At 38.0% G+C, this 22,351-nt stretch overlaps 1 protein-coding gene across 2 annotated transcripts in view; it reads left to right on the top strand.

Annotated features, from left to right (window-relative positions):
- CADPS2 (calcium dependent secretion activator 2) overlaps positions 1–22,351 on the top strand; it is a 493,834-nt gene that overhangs the window by 103,791 nt on the left and 367,692 nt on the right. For both annotated transcript variants that reach the window (XM_060108899.1, XM_060108898.1), the window contains exon 2: positions 7,394–7,507. In XM_060108899.1, coding sequence (XP_059964882.1) covers positions 7,394–7,507 — 114 coding nt within the window. The remainder of the gene's footprint in view (positions 1–7,393; positions 7,508–22,351) is intronic.

The following is a 22,351-nucleotide window of genomic DNA, read 5'->3' as shown; positions in this document are numbered from 1 at the left end:
TATTGGGTTACTGTGGATTTCTCCCTTTTGTCTGTTAATATTTTCTTTATATATTTAGGTGGTCCTATGTTCGGTACATATATATTTATAATTATTATATTTTCTTCTTGGATTGATCCCTTAATCATTATTTAATGTCCTTCTTTGTCTCTTGTAACAGTCTTTGTTTTAAAGTCTATTTTGTTTGATATAAGTATTGCTACCCTGGCTTTCTTTTGATTTCCATTTGTATGGAATCCCTTTTTCCACCCCCTCACCTTCATTCTGCATGTGTCCTTAGAACTGAAGTGAGTCTCTTGTTAGCAGCATATGTGTCTTGCTTTTGTATTGATTCAGCCACTCTCTTTTGACTGGAGTATTTAATCCATTTACATTTAAAATGATTATTGATATGTATGTACTTATTGCCATTTGCCTAGCAGCTGGGCAAGCCTAGCCTGGGACCCATTTGTCCACAGTGCAGTGGGATTTTTCTGCTCTGTACTCATCATTTAGTATACCTTTTATTATAAAATATGTTAAAGCAGTATTTGCAAATCTGGGGCTTTCTAAAATTTCCCCTTTTCAATACTGTGGGACAGTAGAACTCAGTCTGTCAAACTAACTTTATTTTTAGTCTACCTCAGGCACTTAGAATCTGGTGTTCACTGTTCATTGGGGCAAGTTCACTGGATAAGGAGTTTTTCATATAAGATAACATATGGAAAGAAGATTTTGTTTTAGAGTAAATTGAGATAAACCTACGAGCCAGGGATGGTAGTGCTGTGGCATTTTCTCCCTGATAGGGTATCTCATTGGGATTTCTATCAGTTAGGATTTGGTACAGTCACATATGACCAGTGAACCCAAGCCCGCCGCCCCCCCGCCCCCCACCAAGAGTGATCTGTACCTATAGATGTTTATCTCTCTCACATAAAGCACGTTGGGAGGTGGCAGTCCAGGCTTGTAATGGCTGCTTCACATTTGGGAGCATTTCAGGCTCTTATTTTGTTGCTTCACCATCTTCATGGGCAAGCTTATATTCCCAGCTAGCACATCAAGTTCCAGCCAGTGGGAAAAGAGGAAAGAGAAAGGCAAAAAGTGCTTGCTTCAGCTACTGTTTATGGTTTCCTGCAAGTCACATATACTTTTGCCTACATCTTACTGGCTTTAACTTAGTCACTTGACCATGTCCACTGTCAAATGACGCTGGTATTTGTAGTCTTAGATGGGCATATTCACTGTCCCAAGTATCTGCAGCTGTAGAAGAGAGTGAGAAATTATTTGGATAGGAAATTGTTAATAGCAGTGACTCCCACAGGGTATTTTAAGGTGTGAAATGGGCCAGAGGCTCTTTGTTGTTCTGTTCCGACATGCAGTTTGGGGAGGTCTGTTTCAGAAAGGCTCTGATGATTTTGCCCCAGTGGTTTTATGCAGATCTTTCTGGTAGAGTGTTCATAGGAAGGGAAAAAGAAAACAATACCTATCCTGTAGTTTTTTCCTGCTAATGTCTTATGCTGTATCTCATTAACGGGTGTTAAAGCTATGCCTTTGTGCATTTCAGAGACCATCTGTGCCTGGAATAAATCCTTTTACCTCCTTGAGAAGTGCTTGTCTTTCTACTTTCTTTAAGGTATGTGCACACACTGTCACCCACCCTCCCGGAGGAGGTACCTACCCACTGGTCACCTGCCACTGTACTATAGAGTCTGACCTTGGCCTCCTTCACTTACCAGGAGGTCATGCAGCCCCACCATGAGTGCACGGCAGTGGTTGCCAGGTTCCTGAGTAGCATAATGGGTGCAGTCAAGATCCAGGCATAAGGCTTCAGCTGATCATGACTTAGAATGGAAAGGCTAGGATATAATTTGAACAGGGACAAAAAAAACCCTCCCCAAAACAGAAAACACTCTAGGTTGCATAAGGCATCTCTGAACTCAAGAAATTAAGTATTTTTTCTGAGGCCACTGTTATTATGGATAAACTATCACTGCCAGCCAAGATTTATGAAACTTAGCTTTTACTGTCAGTAATTGAAGTGTTCTTTTTATAAGGTAAATCTCTTGGTTGTATTTAGATGTTTGCAAGGATATTTATGTTCTAGTTAAGTTTTTGCAGTTTGGTTTCATATAAAAAGCTCTTCTTAAAATTCCCATTAGATAATTTCTGGTGGTCAGTTTTTTTACTTTTGAAAAATATTTTATTCATTCCTTAGTAAATATACTAGGGTGAAGAGAGTATATGGGCAAAACTAAAATATAGGCTGACTAATAAAACCAACTGCCCTCCAAAATGTTAATTGGTTGTGTCAGACAGGAGGTATGCATATGACAGGTTTCCCTCTTGCTTAATCCTGAATTGATGAATATTTTTATAATGATCTGGATGAAGAATATGGATAGCACATTATTATGTTAGCGGTATAACAAAACTAGGAGGGTTCTTTGGTCATAGGGTGAAGGAATCAGAATTCTAAAGAAAAAACGGAATCAACTGGCACAGTGGACCAAATAAATCTAGCCAGGATGGAAACATGGCTCAATGAAGCACATGTAAGAATGTTTTAGAATTTTTGTTGATCATAAGCATGATGTGAGTCAGTTGATGTGACTGCCAAGAAGAGTTAATTTGTTTTTAGTTTGAATTGATAGACATAGAGTACTTAGAATGTGAGAAGTGGCCCTCCCACTTGTCTCTGTGTTGGCCACATGATCCTAGGAGAATCATCATCAGTCTGTTGACTATATTTTGGAAGGAACATGGCTGTTGTAATGAGTTTCATGATGTTATAGCTTTCAGAGTACTTTCTTATATTTAATTTTATGTAAATAAGTTTTATTTAACTATGTAATGCTTTATTTATGGGCAAACTGGAGAGTACTCTTAGGATGCTGGGGGAACTGGTAAAGTTTATTCTAGAAAAGAGAAGACTCAAATAATCTAGTACTTGTCTCCAACTTCCTGAATTGCTATGTTGAAGAAGCAAGGTAACGTTTAGTTTGTTTGGTCTTAGGTAGTATAGAACTAGGATTTATGGAAGGCATAGGAAGCAGGTTTCAATCCTTCATAGTTGTCTAAAATTAAAGTAGGCTTCATTGCAAGGTATAAAGGTAGGGTGTGTATGTCTGTGTGTATTTTAGTTTCAGTAGGCTCAAATGGAGACCGAGAGATCACCTGGTATGGATTTTGTAAAGATTAATGCATTGATTAGAATGTTGAGTAGCATGATTATTATGATTCTTTTCTGACTCTGTTTCTTTGAAATCCTCAACCTTGAAATGTTAAAAAAAAAGGGGGTGGGGTGGGTGGGTGGATATACAGTCAAGTTCAAATCTTATACCTGAAAGGAGAAATAAAAAAAAGTCAATTGGTTTGTTCAGTCTTTCTGCAGGATGATCAGATTTAAACTATCTGCAATGAGTCATAATTGTTCTGAGCTTAAAAATGTGTAACGTGGCTATTAAAGCTTAATTTAAATGTAAATTAAAATTTGAGTATGTAAGAAGGGTCCTGTGATTTAAAACTTAAAATGAATAAAGTGATATAGGTTGAAAGATCTTTTTCGTCCTTATTTTCCATCTGTCCAGTGTCCAAGGCCATCCTTCTTCCATAGTTTGTCTGTATGTGGAAGCAAATACATGTTCTGATTTTTGTCCCTTTTCTGCGGAAGTGGTGGCTTATTTTAAATACTGTTCTGTACTGTTTCCTTCCCCAAAATATTTTGAGGATATTTTCACATCAGTACATAAGACAACTTTGTCATACTTTTTCATAAAGCTAATAGTATTACCACTGTTTGGATGTAGTATTATTTACTCCTTTATTTATGAAAAGTTAGGTGGTCGGCATTTTTTTGTTTGTTTTTTGCTAATGTGGGGCTTGAGGGGTGGGAAGTGCTACTGTGCAGAGCTGAAATTGATTAGAGTTAACTGCAGTTTCCAGTCAAGCCTTCCCTTTCATGTTGCAAGCCTTTAAATATACTCCAGAGTTCCAAAATATTTACATCAGATACATACTGCCCATGCAGCTGTTATCTAGAGTGGGAGACAGATTTTTTTTTTTAATTTTATTTATGTATTTATTTTTGGCTGTGTTGGATCTTTGTTCCTGTGCAAGGGCTTTCTCTAGTTGCGGCAAGCGGGGGCCACTCTTCATCGCAGTGCGCGGGCCTCACTGTCGCGGCCGCTCTTGTTGCGGAGCACAGGCTCCAGACACGCAGGCTCAGTAATTGTGGCTCACGGGCCCAGTTGCTCCGTGGCATGTGGGATCCTCCCAGACCAGGGCTCGAACCTGTGTCCCCTGCATTGGCAGACAGACTCTCAACCACTGCGCCACCAGGGAAGCCCCCGGGAGACAGATTTCTGGTGCTTCCTGCTCCACCATCTTCCCAGGAGCCTTCTGCTCTCAGGTAGACTTCATTTGGAAAAGAAAAATGTAAAGTAAGTGTTAAGCATGTTTTCATAGCTTGAATTATTTCTCTGAGTGCATCCATGTTGTCTGTCTTTCTGTTGGCTTATAGGTTAGACTCTTGTCAATTTCTAGGGTCTATATGTTTGAAAACTAGCTCTTTAGGGTATGAGTTGCAAGTTTTTTGCTTTTTTTTTTTTTGTAAGTCTTTTTTTCCAATGATTTTATTTATGGTATGTTTTGCCATGCTAAATTTATTTATTTAAAAAAGGATATATTTGACATAACATTGTATAAGTTTAAAGAGTATAATGTGATGATTTGATACACATATATTGCAAAATGATTACTACAATACTAAATTTATTTTTAATGTTTAGGCAGCTAAATTTATGACCTGTAGATGTTGATTCATGCTTAAAAAGATCTTTCTCATGCCTGTGTTTAAAGGAATTCTCCCATTTCTTCTAATACCTTTACTGTTTGGTCTTTTTTACATTAGACGTTTTAATTCATTTGGGCTGTAACCATGTGTTATGGTCCAATTTAATATTTTTCTCCATGGCTACCCAGTTATTCTAACATCATTGATTGAAGAAACCATCTTTTACTACTGATTTGAGGTGCAATAAAGGTATTTTATAGTACACTTCTGGTTGTATTTGGATCTATTTCTTGGGTCTGTTACATTGGTCTCTATCTGTTGATGTATAGCATAGTTAATTTTGATAATGCCAATAGCTTTTAGGAATTTCTTTCTGACTGCTTTCCCACTGCTATATTTTAAATTGCCTTTTTGCCTTCCTATCTCTTTTATGTAGAATTGTAGACCTTTTCTCTGTACTAATAGAGTATCCACTTATTGACTGTTTGTATATCGTTATGATATGGCTGTCATTTTATGTCTTAAATGTAACTGCAGTAATTTTTATTCATAAAAAAAGTTGAAGCCTGATACTTAGCCAGGTGCCTCTGGCATTTTTTGTGAACTATACCACCATTGTTAGAGTTTCCAAAAAAAAGGTTTGTGCATATCTCCTTCTCTTGATTCATAGGCATGAATTTTCCACACCATAATCATCAAAACATAACTCACTGCCACAATGGCTGAACTTAAACACTGGCAAACAAGAAATTACAAAGATTTAGAGGAGTTCTTAAAGAACAAAATGGCTGTGAAAGAAGAAAATTGAAGGAAGATATCCCTAGGTTCTAGTTTTTGAACAATATTTATTTTATTTATCGAATGAGGGAGTTGGGACAAATGATCATTAAGGTCCCCTCCAGGTCATTGTCATTCCCCCGTGTACATTTCCATTTACATTATTTTACCTGGACAGTTGGTTTGCAAGTTGAAGCCCTTCTTGGTGGTTCCCAGGGCTTGGCAACTAGAGTGCTCTCAGCCATTTCCTTCTCAGCAATTGCTGTCCTGCTTTCATCTGGTCCCTTTTGTGAACCACGTTTAGAGAGCTAAAGGCATGGGCTTAATTTGCCTTGCTAGTACACATACACAAAAGGTTCCTGCTTTCATTCTCTTCATATTATAGAAATGGAGAGTGTAATATAGCGGTAACATTCCTGCTTTTCAGCTTGGTTTAGCTTTCCCTAAAATGAAGACGATAACCTTACTAAAGAAATGGAATGGTCTTCTCTCTCCACTGCTCGGGGCAAGGGGTTTTTTACACTGCGGCACGATAGGACACTTCTTTATCAGTCTGTTACTACCGGCAGCAGTTTCTCTACAGGCTGTCTTGTTTATTAGAGTCCTAAATAAAACCCGTGTTTTGAAAGAGCTTGTCTCATATTTGAATGGCATTTTAGTAAGCCTTTTGAACAGTTTTAAACTTCCTTCACATCGGCCTTCTTTTGGAAGCCAAATCATACCAGTTTAGTCTTTCTAATCCTTTAATCATTTTATCCTCAGCATGTTTCCAAATGCTTCACATCTCTCTGTAGAATCCAGAACTGGGCTGAGTTCTTTGACAGTCTGATGAGGATGACTGAAATGGAAAGATCACTCCTTCCTGTTCCTTATGTATCTCAGGATTTGTTGTTTTATCTGCTAGACTACGCTCTGGCTCCAGTTAAGCATTAAAAAAATATGCTCTGCTTGACCTAATGCACCCTGCCTCTAGTGAGGTGGATGCCTCTGTAGTCGGTGCTGGCTTTGTGGGGATGAGTCTGTGCCGCCACATGGGGCTCCTGCTTAGAAGGGTCCCACGCTTGCTTTAATGCTCTTTTGCTGCTGTATTGAAATTAATTTTTTCAACAGGGAGCTTCTCTTTCTTGTTTTGTAGTGAGCCCTACAAATGAAGTAGCTGCCTCTTCTTGTACTTGATAGCTAGAAGACATGGTTAGTAAGTCATGGTTCGTGTCTAACCCACCCTCCGTAACTGTGATGGGTAGACCCAGGGTGAACAAATCTGGTTGTGAACTTCCACTCCACTCCCTGAGTCATGGCCTTCCCCTCGCCTGCCTATAGATGCACTCACTGCCCCCCATTGCCTCTCTGTTTGCCTCCTTATCATTCCTGTATCTCAGCTCAGGCACTGAGGTGTGTTTATTCAGGGAATCCAAGCTTTTGGCATACAACAGATGTCTTTCCCAGAGGATTCTTTCTCTGGGTCCCTCTGTCTTTCCTGTCACCTTTTGTCCAAAGCTGATGGTTGTCCACTCACCTCCAAGAGTACTTGTCCCTTCTGCTCTCTCTATTCAGGACAGCTGGCAGTTAGTTTCTCATTCGAATTTTAGGTGTTTTTTTTTTCCTGTCTCTACAAAGGGATTAGAGTGTAGTAATCACGGGAATTCTGTTGGGGGCAGAAATTTGGATTCCATTGCAATATCAGGTATCGCAGAGTATGTGGGCAGTGACTTACATTTTTAAAATGACCCATAAGTTAATTCTAGGTATCAAATCTTAGACACAAGTAGCAAATGTAACTTTTAAAAGTCATTATGTTTCATGGATTGGCTAGTTTTTGATCTGATTCCCTCTTTTTTCTTGCAGCTTAACAAGCAGCAATTGCAGTTACTGAAAGAACGGTTCCAGGCCTTCCTCAATGGGGAAACCCAGATTGTAGCCGATGAAGCATTTTGCAATGCAGTTCGGAGTTACTATGAGGTAAGTTTGAAGAGTCTGATGCCTTTTAAAAGACATTTTTAATGGCTTTCCCATTTTAAGAAGCTCACTGGTATGATAGGATGGCTGTGAGTTTGCTACCTTCTTTGAAAGCATTGTCAATTCTATTTTGCAATTTAAAAACTGATTCCACAGCCTGGTTTTGAGAGATAAACAGAATTGGAAATTATTCACATCCTTTGAGGGAGAAGTAAGCTGTTTAGAAAAATCTTCTGGCAGTGATTGATATAGCTGAGTGTAGCTATCTCTGGGTCCACATGTCTAATTTATCCTTTTTAATCAGGATTTCAATAGTAAATGGCTATCTTGTGCCATTCTGTTCACTAAACTTTATAATAATTAAGGCCAGTAACTAATTTCATGAGGATAAATTGAATTCTTTTCTTCCCGGGGAGATAATACTACATTACCACCTTTCTCTTTCTTCTGATTTTAGTTTGTGAGTCATCAGGAATTCTCTGTGGACTTCCTGTGGGCACCAGTTTTCACACAGTGTCATTAGCTGCTTCAGTGAGTGGCCAGTAGATGTTAAGAGTTCCCTTTTTTCCTGAGGACTTTTGAGTCATTTGATGCATGGATTCCTTCCACTGTGAAGATACTCTACATCCCTCAGCTGAAGAACAACATACAAAGGTGTATTTAGACTAGTACAAATTAAAAATGTAGAGATGCAGTGTGTCTGAAGTTTTCTGAGGCAGGGAAATATCTTTGCAAGAGTAACAAAGTAACTGGATGTACAGATACTTGGTTGGATTAGTAATTAATTGATGGTGTGTATGTATCAGAAGTGGCTTAATGCAACCCGAGGGAGGTGTATGTTACCCCGAGCCTAGGCCTGTCAAACAAGATGAAAGTATAGAAGTCTTACTCACCAGATGTGTGTGTGGCAAGAATCTAGCGGCAATAGTGGATGCTGTCTAACTGAACCTTGACTCAGAATATTTTTTTTAATTAATTAATTTATTTTTGGCTGCGTTGGGTCTTTGTTGCTGTGTGTGGGCTTTCTCTAGTTGCGGCAAGTGGGGGCTACTCTTCGTTGCGGTGCACAGGCTTCTCATTGCAGTGGCTTCACTTGTCGCGGAGCACGGGCTCTAGGTGCGCGGGCTTCAGTAGTTGTGGCTCATGGGCTTAGTTGCTCTGCAGCATGTGGGATCTTCCCGGACCTGCTCGAACCTGTGTCCCCTGTATTGACAGGTGGATTCTTAACCACTGTGCCACCCAGGGAAGCCCGACTCAGAATATCTTAACAAGTATAGGGTATCCAAAGCTTGAGTCTTTGAGTCAAAGTCTTGCAAGATGAAATCTTGCCCTGAATCTTAATAGATGAAATGTAAGGGCCTATACTTGCATCATGTAATAAAAGAAAAGCCAAACGTTTGTGTTCAGGAGGAAAGAAATGGGTTAAGTAATTTGTGTAAAGAGATGTAATTAAGCAAACTCATTTTTGGTTCAGTACTATGGTATTGTACATGTTAACGTTAGGAAAAGAAACCAGTTGAGGGGGGCATGGGGGCTCTTTGTACTACATGTACCACTTTTGTGTAAACCTAAAATTACTCCAAAATAAACATATTCCAAAGTAAGTGTTTTTCATAAGGGTATTACAAAGAAGTAAGCATAATATGTTGTTGTCAGTTTAATAAAAGGCACACTTAAGCTGTGTTAATGAGAATATTTTTCCTGTAATAAAGGAGTATCACCACTGGTTTCTAAACGAGGATGGTGTGCTCTTCTGGGTACAAACTATAAATGAAAAGATGTGTATAAGTTTAGTGATAACAGGTTTGAAACATATCATAATATAGATCACTTGAAGGGCCTAAAGACAGATTAGGCTTGTGTTGTGTGTGGCCCCAAGGGTAAAACTAGAATTAGCATGGAAACTGAAGTGGGGAAGATTTCAATGTAATACTATTGGAGTTTGGTTGCACTGCCCAGGTACAGAGTGGACTGGAGAGTGCAGCATCACTGGCAGCCAGATTCCCGCTCACTTCACAATCACTTGGGAAGCATTTTGCACAGAGGGGCCCCAGAGCTCTGCCCTGGGCTTACTGAATCACAATTTCAGAATCTATATTTTTAAAAGCTTTCCAGGTGATTCACTTACAACTGGTAGATTGCCGACCAATGGAATTAGATGATTGCTTCCTGGGATTGTTACAGAAAGAGATGTAAGTACTGAAGAGTGTTCAAAATGGCAGCTGGGAAACGACTGTGGCCTATTAGAAAGTCAGGAAATGTGGCTTCACACTGAACTCAGATGCTTACCAAACACATAACAGACAAGTCATTGAACCTCTGTGAGCTTCAGTGTTTCTATTTATCTAATCGGTGGGTAGTAACGTTTAAGTATTGGGCTAGGTGATCCAGGGTTTTCTATTCTTTGGGTAGTATTTCCAGCAATTGTTGACTTGTGAGACTGTAGCTAACTTGTCTTTGTGAAGTTCTCAAAGGGGTTAAGATTTATATTAACATCTATGGAGTCTATATTCCTGATTTACATTTGGGGAGTTACCGTTTCCCAGGTGGCACACATTCAGTACTCAAACTCTTGAATGGATAAGTAAATTTTGTTGGAAAAAGAAGGTAAAAAAATTGCTTCTCAATTTTTCCTACAAAAGTCTTTACCTTCTTTTTTAAGGATTATATTTTTGTATACTTTGCTATGACTAACAATGTTGGTAGTCTCAAGTGAAGTAAGTCAGAAAGAGAAAGACAAATACCATATGATAATCACTTATATGTGGAATCTAAACTATGACATAAATGAACGTATCTACGAAACAAAAACAGACAGACATAGAGAACAGACTTGTCATTGCTAAGGGGGAGGTGGGTTGGAGGGAAGGACTGGGAGTTTGGGATTAGCAGATGCAAACCATTATATATAGAATGGATAAACAACAAGGTCCTACTGTATAGCACAGAGAGCTATATTCAGTATCCTGTGATAGACCATAATGGGAAAGAAAACGAAAAAAATGTATGTATAACTGAGTCACTTTACTATACAGCAGAAATTAAACAAAACATTGTATATCAACTATACTTCAATAAAATTAAAGAAACCTGCTGGTAGCCTCTACTATAATTACCTCTGTGGTACTTCTTACAGCTTACCAAAAATATCTATTTTTTCTTCTTCCAGTATCTTTGTGGTAAACAGTGAAAATATTACTACCCACAAATTACATAAATAGAAACTGAAGCTCACAGAGGTTTCAGTGACTTGTCCACTGTTGCATATTTGGTAAGCATCTGAGTTCAGTGTGAACCCAGATTTTCTGACTTTCACGGCACCATTTTGAATACATCTGTGCCACGTACTGTGCAAAACACTTCGAAAATGTTTTTATTCTTCAGAATAAACCTTTTAAACAGAATTATTCCCATCTTAGAGACAAAGTTAAGTGACTAGTGCCCAAAGCTGCATAGCTAATTAATAGCAGAGCCAAAACCTCACTCTTTGCAGTAAAGCTTATTAAAAACAGATCTTGGGTTCTACCCAATACCTATTGAATCATAATTCCTTGGGATGGAGCATCCGAATTTTGAACTTGCACATGGATGACTTTGGTTCAATCTGTATTTTGAGAAACATGTCAACCTAGATCTTTTTTTTTTTTTTTTTTTTTTTTTTTTTGCTGTACGCGGGCCTCTCACTGCTGTGGCCTCTCCCGTTGCGGAGCACAGGCTCCGGACACACAGGCTCCGCGGCCATGGCTCGCGGGCCCAGCCGCTCCGCGGCATGTGGGACCTTCCGGGACCGGGGCACGAACCCGTGTCCCCTGCATCGGCAGGCGGACTCTCAACCACTGCGCCACCAGGGAAGCCCCGACCTAGATCTTAATGACTTCTTGAGTGTATGTTCCATGAAGGAATCATTTCTGCCCTGGTTATCATCTTATTCCACAAAGGTAGCAAGTATTTTGTGGCACACAAATGCTTTCAACAAAAGCTTGTTGACTAAGTGGATGAGTATTGGAGCACTTATTGTTCTGTGTAAAATTGTATATTTTGGTTTTCTTCTCCATAATTTTTAAATTAAAGTATCACTTCAATAGTGCCATGGAATTTCTTTCGATTATAATCTCAATTTCATGGCTTTGTGCTTCCTCAAAGATGGCAGATGCTTCAGAAGCATGGTTGGGCTTTATGTTCTTTCTAACCTAGTAGTCTATGATTTTATGACCTTTTTGGCTTATGTATTTCAAGGTCTACCTTTCCAGGGATGTTACATATTGTTTCCTGTATACAGCTGTTTTCAACAATTAATCCATCAGTAGTGATTTTCTAATATATTAGATTTTTGGTAGCCTTTAGCTGTGATGGACATTTCTAACCATGGTGATATATGTATGTGTGTGTGAATATATCCATATATGTGAAAAACCCTAGTAAACGTGTATCACCAATTAAATTGAAAATAGATCTTTACACTTAGGGCTTACAAGTTCTCCAAAGTCTGTTTGCTATTAATTTTTTTAGCTTCATAAATGGTACTCCTTCAGTGATTTTATGAATAGTCTTTTCCATCTTGGTTGTATGTCTGTTTTATATAGATAATTAAGAATTATCTGTCCTTTTTTTTAAGCTAAACTTTATTATTATTATTATTTTTTGGCCATGTGGCATGTGGGATCTTAGTTCCCCGACCAGAGATCGAACCCACACCCCCCTGCACTGAAAGCTTGGAATCTTAACCACTGGACCACCAGGGAAGTCCCTATTTGTCTCTTCTTAAACTGGTTGTACCTTTGGATATTTGATTTACTTTACCTCTCTTTAATACCTGGGATCTTGATGTGCTACTCAATATATTCTTTTTCTCCACAGTACTTGACCAAAAGCATTTCTTCAAAGTACATTCATTATTTTAAAAAGTAAATAATTTCTTTCAACTAGATCATGACAGGATTGAATCTCTCTGGGTTTTTAAAATGTGGTGCCTTCTTGGGTGTGTGTTCATATGTCTTTGTATATCTATATCTATGTCAGTATTAAATATTTACTGTGAATATTATTCAATATGTTATATATTATAAAAGCATATACTGTGAAGATAATTTTTATATGACAATGCACTTCTATCTCATCCATTTTTACAAGATAACTTTGGTTTAAATATTAGGCTATAAAATAATAATAATAAAAAAGAAATCTGTTTTTGAAATTACATCAGTCTTTTTCCTCATAAAGTTAGCATAATTAGGGGAAAAAGAATGGACCCAAGTGCTAAATCACCTAACTAGGCAGACTTGATGATACAGAAGAACCAGAACAGGAAAAGAAGAAAGAAACGGTAGATAGCATACACAGCTATTGATACTTAATAAAAGTTAGCAGTTACAATCTTGATAAGTTTATGGTTGCTAATTGCTGTTAGATTCTGCAGTACCTTCATCTTTGTTTTTCTTTCATTGAAGTTTTCTTCTTCTCCTTCATGCTCCCCCTGCCCCTCAAAGTAACTCACTGTCTGGAGGAACAGTAGTCCTACAAGTATCTGCTATTTCTTTCTAGCCATATCTTTTTTGCTTGTTCTGTTTTTCAGTTCAGGAAACTTCAGCTGATTCTGTGGATGGATAAACATAGGTTTGTTGTAGTATGTTACTTTCCAAGTTGTCCTTCCCATCCGATATTGGCTTCTGTTCACAAAATTCAGGTGGACTTCATCCAAATACAACCAATGACAGTGTGATTTATAACAGATATGTGGAAAAGAAAATGGCCTTTCTTTGGAGATTTCCAAAAGACGGTATATAATTGCTTACTAGCTGCTTTCAGCGTAACAAACATTCAGGTTCTGTTACTGTGCAAAAAAATGGATGTTGGAGTCTTTCTTCCCCTTTTTGGTGGGTTGGCTTTGTTCACAACTTTTCGGAAAGGATGTGTATTTTTCTTATTACCTCCATTTGTTTATGTTCTCTTCTGGTTCCTGAGAATGGATGAGATGAGAGTTAGAAGTTTTTAATCTTTAAAAATTATCAAAGAAGGACTGAAATAAATCTTGCCCCACCATCACCACCAAAGCCACTTGCTTTTCAGATTTTCTACTTGTATAATGATACAAATGGGAATTCCTTCAATAAAGAAAAACTGCCTTCAGTGTGAATTTACAGATTTCATATGAAAGGAAAAATTACTCATTTTCATCTCAAAATACTGAGCTCCGACTTTGGCCCTTTTATTGCATACTTTTATTTAAAGTGCATTATTCTGGGATTCAGAAGTTTTCTACTTTGATAGTACTTTAAGAACACTTTAATAGAACTATAGTATGACTGTTAGAGATTTTTTAAAATATTAAAGAGGAAAAGCTTCTGTAATCTGAAAACTGCTCTAAAAATAAAATATTAATTATTAAAGAGGAAGTTAAATATCCCCTATAATTCCAACGCCTATAGACAACTATAACAGTTTGGTGTTTCTCTTTTGTGTATATAAACTGGAATTATTTCAATTTTTTTACATATGTCATGAGCATTCTTTAATATTAGCTATTTTTCAAGAGTGGTTTTAAATAGCTATGTAATAGACGATTGTCTACCTGTATCTAAATTTTATTCAGTTTCCTTGTTTCAGACGCTTACGTTTTCTCCATTCTTAACTGTTAAAATAAGTGCTGAGATGATCATTTATATTCTTAAATAGGTTCATCTTTAAATTTCTGCAAGTGGTATTACTGGATGATAGAAGATAAACATTGTTTAAGCTCTTATGATACAGATTACCAAATTGTCCTCAAAAGTACTAAAATTTATGCTACCATAACAGTATATGAGAGTGTCATTTTTTTTCCCTTCACACTTGATATTATCATAAAATAAATGCCAACTGATAGGTTCATTTGTTTTTATTTTACTGTTAGCGAAGTTCAACATTGCCATACTGGCCGTTTGTATTTCTTTCTTTCTGAATTACCTGTTCATGCCCTTTGTCCATTTTTCCATTTGGATTTTGGATGTTCATCTTTTAAATACTGATTTATAAGTGTTCTTTATACACTAAGATGACTATTAACCCCTTTTTATGCTGCAATTATTTTCAGGGATTTTTGGTTTTGTTTTTTTTTTTTTTCATTTTGCAATTTTAAGTCTCCTTACCTCTGATACTCATTTATTTCCTGTTCTGATAGAATGAAAGACATATTCTCATTCCAAGTAGAGACTGCACCACGTTTTATTTCCTTTGAATTTTCTTTTCTTGTTCATAGGTTATTCGTGCCAGTGGTTTGCATCATACCTTTCCCTCCTCCTCATTCCAGCTACGACCCTTTTTGGATGAGTAGCTCTCTGAGTAGAGTATGTTGGTGTGACTCAGGTGTTTGCTGTGGGCCTGTTTCCCTACCCGTTGAAGGGGGAAGAGGATTTCTAAAACTCCCTCCTTTGTGCAAGCCTCTGAGAGTTAATTTGTTTCTTTATATTGCTGTTTCTTCTTTTCCTTGCCCTACATGCTCTCACGTCTCCAAAATGTAAAGAATAAAAAAAAGCATGGCTTGATACTATAGCTCTAGGACTAATCTCCAGGCCATGGTGTTTGAATTTTTATACACATTTATGTTGGAAAAAAATCTATATATCTTCCTAGTCCAGAGCATCAGGAAACTTGACTTTAGCTGTCAGTTTCTTCCAGGGAAATTGGGAATGTCTGCCTCGGCTTCCCACTGCCAGCAATCAGTTTGGTATCATTCCTTTTCTTTTACCCACTTGCTGTCCCTGACGTTATATCCTGACCTTTAATATTTATTTAAAAAATAAGTGCAGTTGTTGAATGGTTGATTTGTGAAAACTGAGAGACTTTTAAGGCTTTTTTGATTTGTTTTATAAAATTACCTTTTTTAGAATTAAAAGGCACCACCCAAGTGTTGTGTGTGTGTGTGTGTGTGTGCGCGCGTGCGCGCAAGCTAGAGGGAGAAGGGCTGGCAGATCTGCATTTAAATATTTTGACGTCAGTTTCTTGATAGCACTTTACTTGGGGATGGAAAGATTTACTGTTCATATTCCAAGGGATGTTTGACCTGTCAAAATCTCTTAAACTTCGAAATAATACCATGGAAAAGACCTATTTTTTCATAGTGAATTGATGATCGCTAAGTAAACCAGGATTGGCATCCTGTGTCAGGAGGGTATGAAAAATGTCAGCACATTCATAGATGAAATCCAATAACCAGTAATGAGAAGTGAGGTTTTAAATTTTCATTGAGCTCTGCAGATAACATTGTATTTTTGATATTAGCCATTTTATTTCACATCACATTTTCTTAAATTCTAAGTATGCCATTTTAAATTAAGTATTCGGAGATAAAAGTCCTACAGATTTCCAATATCAAAAAAAAAAACAACCCAATCCAAAAATGGGCAGAAGACCTAAATAGACATTTCTCCAAAGAAGATATGCAGATTGCCAACAAACACATGAAAGGATGCTCAGCATCACTAATCATTAGAGAAATGCAAATCAAAACCACAATGAGGTATCACCTCACACCAGTCAGAATGGGCATCATCAAAAAATCTATAAATAATAAATGCTGGAGAGGGTGTGGAGAAAAGGAAACCCTCTTGCACTGTTGGTGGGAATGTAAATTGATACAGCCACTATGGAGAACAGTATGGAGGTTCCTTAAAAAACTAAACATGGAACTACCGTTCATAGTAGTCCAAAAATGGACTACTGTGTCCATTTTGACATGGTTTGTACATGCTTCTATTTTTTAAATTACAACAAACAATTGAAGAAATTTTTCTTTCTCCAGTGGCCATTAATCTCTACATGTTTTGATGAAGTAGTAAGTGATGATTTTCTGCTTTTGTGATGTTTTTGTCCCATTGGAATATATTTAATCCTTTATATACTGCTGAGATTGAGACTTTAGCTTGACCACTAAATTCTGTGATCTAAAAGTTTCTGTCACATAGAGGAATTTAATTTCCTTCTTAGCTTACCTTCATTTCTTATAAAATTCTGTGCACATCTGATAGTGTAGCATGGACAGAAGGTGTTAAGCTAGTGATTACAAGCAGATATGAAGAGTCCTTCAAAAGGTAAGATATTAAATATACTTAACTTTTGTTCCGTGCGTGTCGGGAGGAAAGGAGACCAGCCTTCCCTCTTTCTTCCTGTGCCGGTAGCCTTTGTTTATTAAATTGACTCCGTTTCATGCTGTAGCGCACTCACAGATGATAGGCGTGATGTGCACCTGGCCTTCTTTCCTTAGTAGGATAGCCAGAGAAGGTAGATGGTTCTAGCAAGCTAGGGAGCAGAGAGGAGGGCTGCGTTAGGGGGCTTGCAGCTTGCTCCCCTCCATGCAGAGCTCCACATACGAGTCAGGCTGGCCCCTTCTCGCTCCCAGCCCCTTGTCCCTTCTCTTGCGTCTGCTTCCCTTTCCTCCTTTGCCCTCATCCTTCTTCTCCTCTTTGCAGAGCTCTCTGCACAGTCAGGCTGGCCCCTCGGGACCCTGTGAAGTGACTGGTGGTTGGAGGCTGCCTCCTCGCACACTTGAATCCTGACTTGCCCATGGCTAGCAAGAATACAAAGGGAGTTGAGTCTATATAACATGGAGAGATGTATGTTTTGGCTTTTCCTTTACATGGCTCTTCCCAATTGTGTACATTTATAATGGCATAAGGTAGCAGTCCCTAAAAGTTTTATTATTGAAATAGTAAGTGGCCAGTGATCATAACGGAAATGCAGCAGCATTGGAGAAAGCAGGATAGAGTCCGCCGTGACCTTAGATTGTTACCCTGTGATTGCGAAACAGGTTCATTTCATTGCTTCCATTCCCTGTTACACCAGACCAGCTGACAGAGTTCTTGGCTTCCTATATGGTCTCTGAGAAATAGTCTGTGGTCACTGTGTCAGCTTCTCTGCTCCACAGCACTGTCTCCTTAAGTGTTGTATTGTGTCCGTTCCTTGCCGGCTTTTACACCTTTCTGTCTTAGTCCATTCAGGCTGCTTTAACAAACCATCAGACTGGGTGACTTATAAGAAACAGAAATTTCTCAGTTCTGGATTCTGGCGAGTTCAAGATCATGGTTCTGGCAGAGTCAGTGTGGTGGCTGGCAAGGACCTACTTCCTGGTTCATAGAAGGTACTATCCCACCGGGTCCTGACACAGCAGAAGGGCTCTGGAGCTCCATGGAGTCTCTTTTTATAAGAGCTCTGACTCCATTCGTGAGGGCTCTACTCTCATGACTTAAGCACCTCCCAAAGACCTCACCTCCTGATACTCTCACATTGGGGGTTAGGATGTCCACCTATGAATTCTGGAAGTACACAAACATAGCACCTGATTTCACTAAACTTCCTCATACATACTTGACTGGTGAGTGGTGGGGAGCAAATGTGATTACCTGAATATAATGTACACATCTTGCTTTTCATTACCCTGTGACCTGTTTAAAAGGCTCCTGCCACCCTTATCTACCCAGAGAACTCTCTCGGTCCTGTGAGACTGAGCTCCCCGGTTACATCTCTAGGTAGCTTTCCCTGGTCCCCCAGCCTCCTCTCTCCTTCTACAACCCCTCCCTCCTCCTTCCTTCTTTTCCCCTCCCCCCCTCCTTTCCTTTTCCCCTTACTCCCTCCCATGATTTTTCCATGTCAAAAAATTTCTAGCTATGTACGAATATAATGGAGAATGTTGATATAAAATGCTTTGAGTAGTCAGATTACAAAGTAATGGTTGAACTGCTTAATGACAGTCACATAAACTACACATACGAAGTTTCTACTTAGCGAACTCTAAATATGTCTTTTTTTTTTTTTAAAGTAAAGAAGGCAGGATATATTATGTTGTGCTGAGATAATTAAGTAGTATTTCAGTATTTTCTGCCCGGTAATTTTACTATGTGGGGAAAATGATTATGTCCTCTCCAGGGTACATTCTTAAATTTAAGGCCTATTAAGCCAAAAGGTGGAAGGGTTGGAAAGACTGCAGTTGCTAAATGTTGTGTAAGATTTTCTACAGTAGAGTGTTGTTTCCTCTCCCTAATCTTAAGCCACTTCTTTATTACTATTAACTTTTGGGTGTGAAAGTTATTACCTTTTCACTTGCAAGATACCTTCCAAGTGGAAAATCTAAGCCGTATTATCTGTAAGCTGTTTGTAGCCAATATTTATTGGGAGAAAAAGGCTCCGCTTTTTTAATGTTAATGTACCTTATTTTTGTAAAAACATTTTTACAGGGTCTTCTCCATTTAATATATTGTTTATTCAAAACTTTTAAAAAATCTTGTCAACAAGAACGATTTATGGTCTGTTTTTTATGCCTTCATACCTTCAATTTACACATTTTTGAAGTTGCCAGGCTATTCACGCATTCTGCTACATATCTGTCATCCTTGCTTGTTTGTTGGGACCAAACTGAGAAGAGAATAAAGCTTTGTAATTGGGTTCTGACAAGCCTATTTGGGAAATTAATGCAAAATAGTGAAAAGTGATAGGTAATGCCAAATATGAGAATAAGGGAGGATCAGTCATATCCTGAATTCAAAAGTATGAATATACAGAGGAGATAATATTGGGAAAGATTATTTATACTACGAAGTGAGTCTTTGTTTTGCCTTTTAGTTAGTTATAAAGTTTCCTTAAGCTGCAAATTTTGGTGGCATATTGAAAATCAGATATGATACATGTGTTACAGAGATTGTCAACATTTGAAGTGTTATTTTCTGTTGTAGTACAGTGAAAGGTATGGTCATATTCCAAGTAAAGACTAAACTCCATTTTACTTCCTTTGAGCACTAAGTGACTATAAATAGACTCACACTACTTCAAGTCAGGTTTTTGCCCCCAAATGAGTTTGCTGCAAACTTATGAAAAAAAATATCTTAGGGGTTTTCATGTTGAATTGTGTGTAAAAGACTATGGCCCTTAGTAAAATCTAGGGGAACACAATCATATGTTTTTGTCAATGCTTCTGTTAGGACCAGGGCAGACTTTAAGCTTTGATAGTACCTTACTAAGAGCAGAACATGTGGGACTTGACTTTAGAGCTTTGCACTGTGTTTCGTTTTTATAGTTGTACAACTTGCTTTCTTTCTCTCACAGATTATGTTCATTTTTAAGCCTTATATGCTGGAGAATTTTGACCATGGCAGATGATTATAGCTGGTTTTGTCCATGGGAAAGCAGCCCTTTTTTTAAATGTAGGACCAGTACTACACTCCAGACCTTACTCAAAGGAGCATGAACTCAGTTTGAACTGCAGGTGGGCCATGAAGTTAACCTTGGTACACAGGCCTGGAATGACACTGGTATTTTCCTAGGAATAGATGTATGGAAGAGAATCTTTTCATATCCTTTAGGTGTAGGCGGAACTATATCTGTTGCTTTGAAATTGCAAGGAACAGAAATCCTGTGTGGCTTATAGAGGAGCCACACTTGGATTCATATGGCTTGTGCAGAGGCTCAAATCGCCCCCCACCAGTTTGGCTCAGGAAGGAGAAAACTTCTCCAGGAGGAAGGGTTGTGAGGACTGACCAATCCTAACTAAAAGCAGTGGGCAATCCAATAACGTTCACTCACTTAAGAGCTGTGTCCTGTCACTAGAGAAAACTCCCATGCTGTTCAGTACTGGAGAGATGTAAGGTTAAGAGGTTTGGTATATGGTGGAAGAGATCAAGAACCTCACATAAAACCTGAAAACAGGGGCAGTCATCCTTGTAAGGAAGGAAGTGCAGTCTCATGCCATTTCAGAGGAGATTGTGTGTATGGGTGGGTTCTTCCACCACCCAGACTTGGTAAATTCATAGTGCCAAAATTAGCCTCTTGATGGGAGTGTTTAGGTTCATAGGTCATGGATTCAGAACAATCCTGTGGACTGACTAGCATTTGGCAAAGCTAAAAGCAGGGCTGTTTACCTTTTTAAACTTATACTCTTCAGTCTGTGCTGTAGTGCTTGCTGAATATACTGTTGTCTGAGATAACTGAACCATTGCTGTCTGAGCCTGGGAAATCACAAACTTATGAGAAGTGGAAAGACATAAACATGCTAAAAACAAAGATAAAATAGAAAATTTAAAATAATAAAGAAACAATTATTTAAAGAATTAGTTACACGAGAAGACTTAATGAGACAAATGCTGCCAAGATTGATGAAAACATGAACAAATAAACGCAATTAGGAATATAAAAATGAGATTTAACTACAGATAGAATAATTTAAACATCGTAAAATTACTTTGAACAGTGTTATGCCATTAGATTATGAAACTTAAATGAAGTGATACTTTTGTTGAAAAACAAGACTGACCCAAGAAGAAATAGAAAACCTGAACTGTTGTCCATTAGGACAGTGAAGTGATAATCCAGATTATTCTACCAAAAGAGACTAAGCTCAAATAGTTTTACCAAACCTTTAAGGAAAGATAATTTCTAAGAACTGTCTCAGAAGTTAGAAAGTGAAAGCTTGTTTGAGGCTAGTATATCCTTGCAAATAACCAAATTGGGAAAATGTAAGAATAGAAAACTAAGGACCAGTCTCATTTTACATGGATGCAGAAACCCTTAATAAAATATTAAATTTCAGTGATATACATCAAGATGAAGTATGTCTTATCCTATGAGTATGTGAATTATTCAATATTAGAAAAACTATTAATATCACCTACCACATTAAGAGGTGAAAGAGAAAAATCATGTGATTACATTAATGTAACAGAAATGGCATTAGGATTACATTAATGTAACAGAAATGGCATTTAATAAAATTCAGTATCTTCTCAGGATGAACAAACCTATTCAAGATAAAAAAGCACTTCTAGAAACTTCTTAAACATCAGAAACGTACAGAAAATATCACTTAATGGGGAGTGAAGATTTTGAAGTTTTTGAAAAATCAGGAGTAAGACAAGGATGGCTGTCATCACTTACTATTACCTACAGGCATACCTCCTTTTATTGTGCTTCACTTTATTGCTCTTTACGGATATTTACATTTTTATAAACTGAAGGTTTGTGGCAATCCTGTTTGGAGCAAGTCTTTTAGTGCCATTTTTCCAACATCTGTTGCTCACTTCGTGTCTCTGTCACATATTTGTAATTCTTGTAATATCTCAAACTTTCATTATTATATTTGTTATAGTGGTCTGTGATCAGTGATCTTTGTTACTATTGTAATTGTCTTGGGTGCCACAAGTCATGTCTGTATAAGATGGTGTGTGCGTTCTCACCGTTTCACCTACTGGCTTTTCCTGGTCTTTTTTTCCTCTCCTTGGGCCTCCCTGTTCCCTGGGACACACCAATATTAAAATTAGGTCAATTAGTAACCATGCAGTGGTCTCTAAATAGTCAAGTGAAAGGAATAGTTGCACATCTCTCACTTTAAATCAAAAGCTAGGTGTGATTAAGCTTAGTGAGGAAGGCATGTTGAAAGCCACGGTAGGCCAAAAGCTGGGCTTCTTGCACCAAACAGTTAGCTAAGTTGTGAATTCAAAGAAAAAGTTCTTGAAGGAAACAAAAAGTGCTACTACAGTGAATCACTCCTTCTTGTGAATCATAAGAAAGCAGAAAAGGCTTGCTGCTGATAAGGAGAAAGTTTGAGTGGTCTGGATAGAAGATCATACTACCCAGAACATCCCCGTAAGCCAAAACCTAATCCAGAACAAAGCCCTAACTCTCTTCAGTTCAATGAAGAAGTGAGGAAGTTGCAGAATAAAAGTTTGAAGCTAGCAGAGGTTTGTTCATGAGGTTAAAGGAAAGAAGCCATCTCCATAACATAAAAGTGCAAGCTGAAAGCAGCAAGTGCTGATGTAGCAGCTATAGCAGATTCATTCATTGTCCTAGCTAGATACAGAAGATCTTGCTAAGATAATGAAGGTGGCTACA

The sequence above is a fragment of the Mesoplodon densirostris genome, chromosome 9 (genome assembly GCF_025265405.1).
Source record: "Mesoplodon densirostris isolate mMesDen1 chromosome 9, mMesDen1 primary haplotype, whole genome shotgun sequence".
Lineage (NCBI taxonomy): Eukaryota > Metazoa > Chordata > Mammalia > Artiodactyla > Ziphiidae > Mesoplodon > Mesoplodon densirostris.
This window is presented reverse-complemented; position numbering and strand designations above follow the sequence as displayed.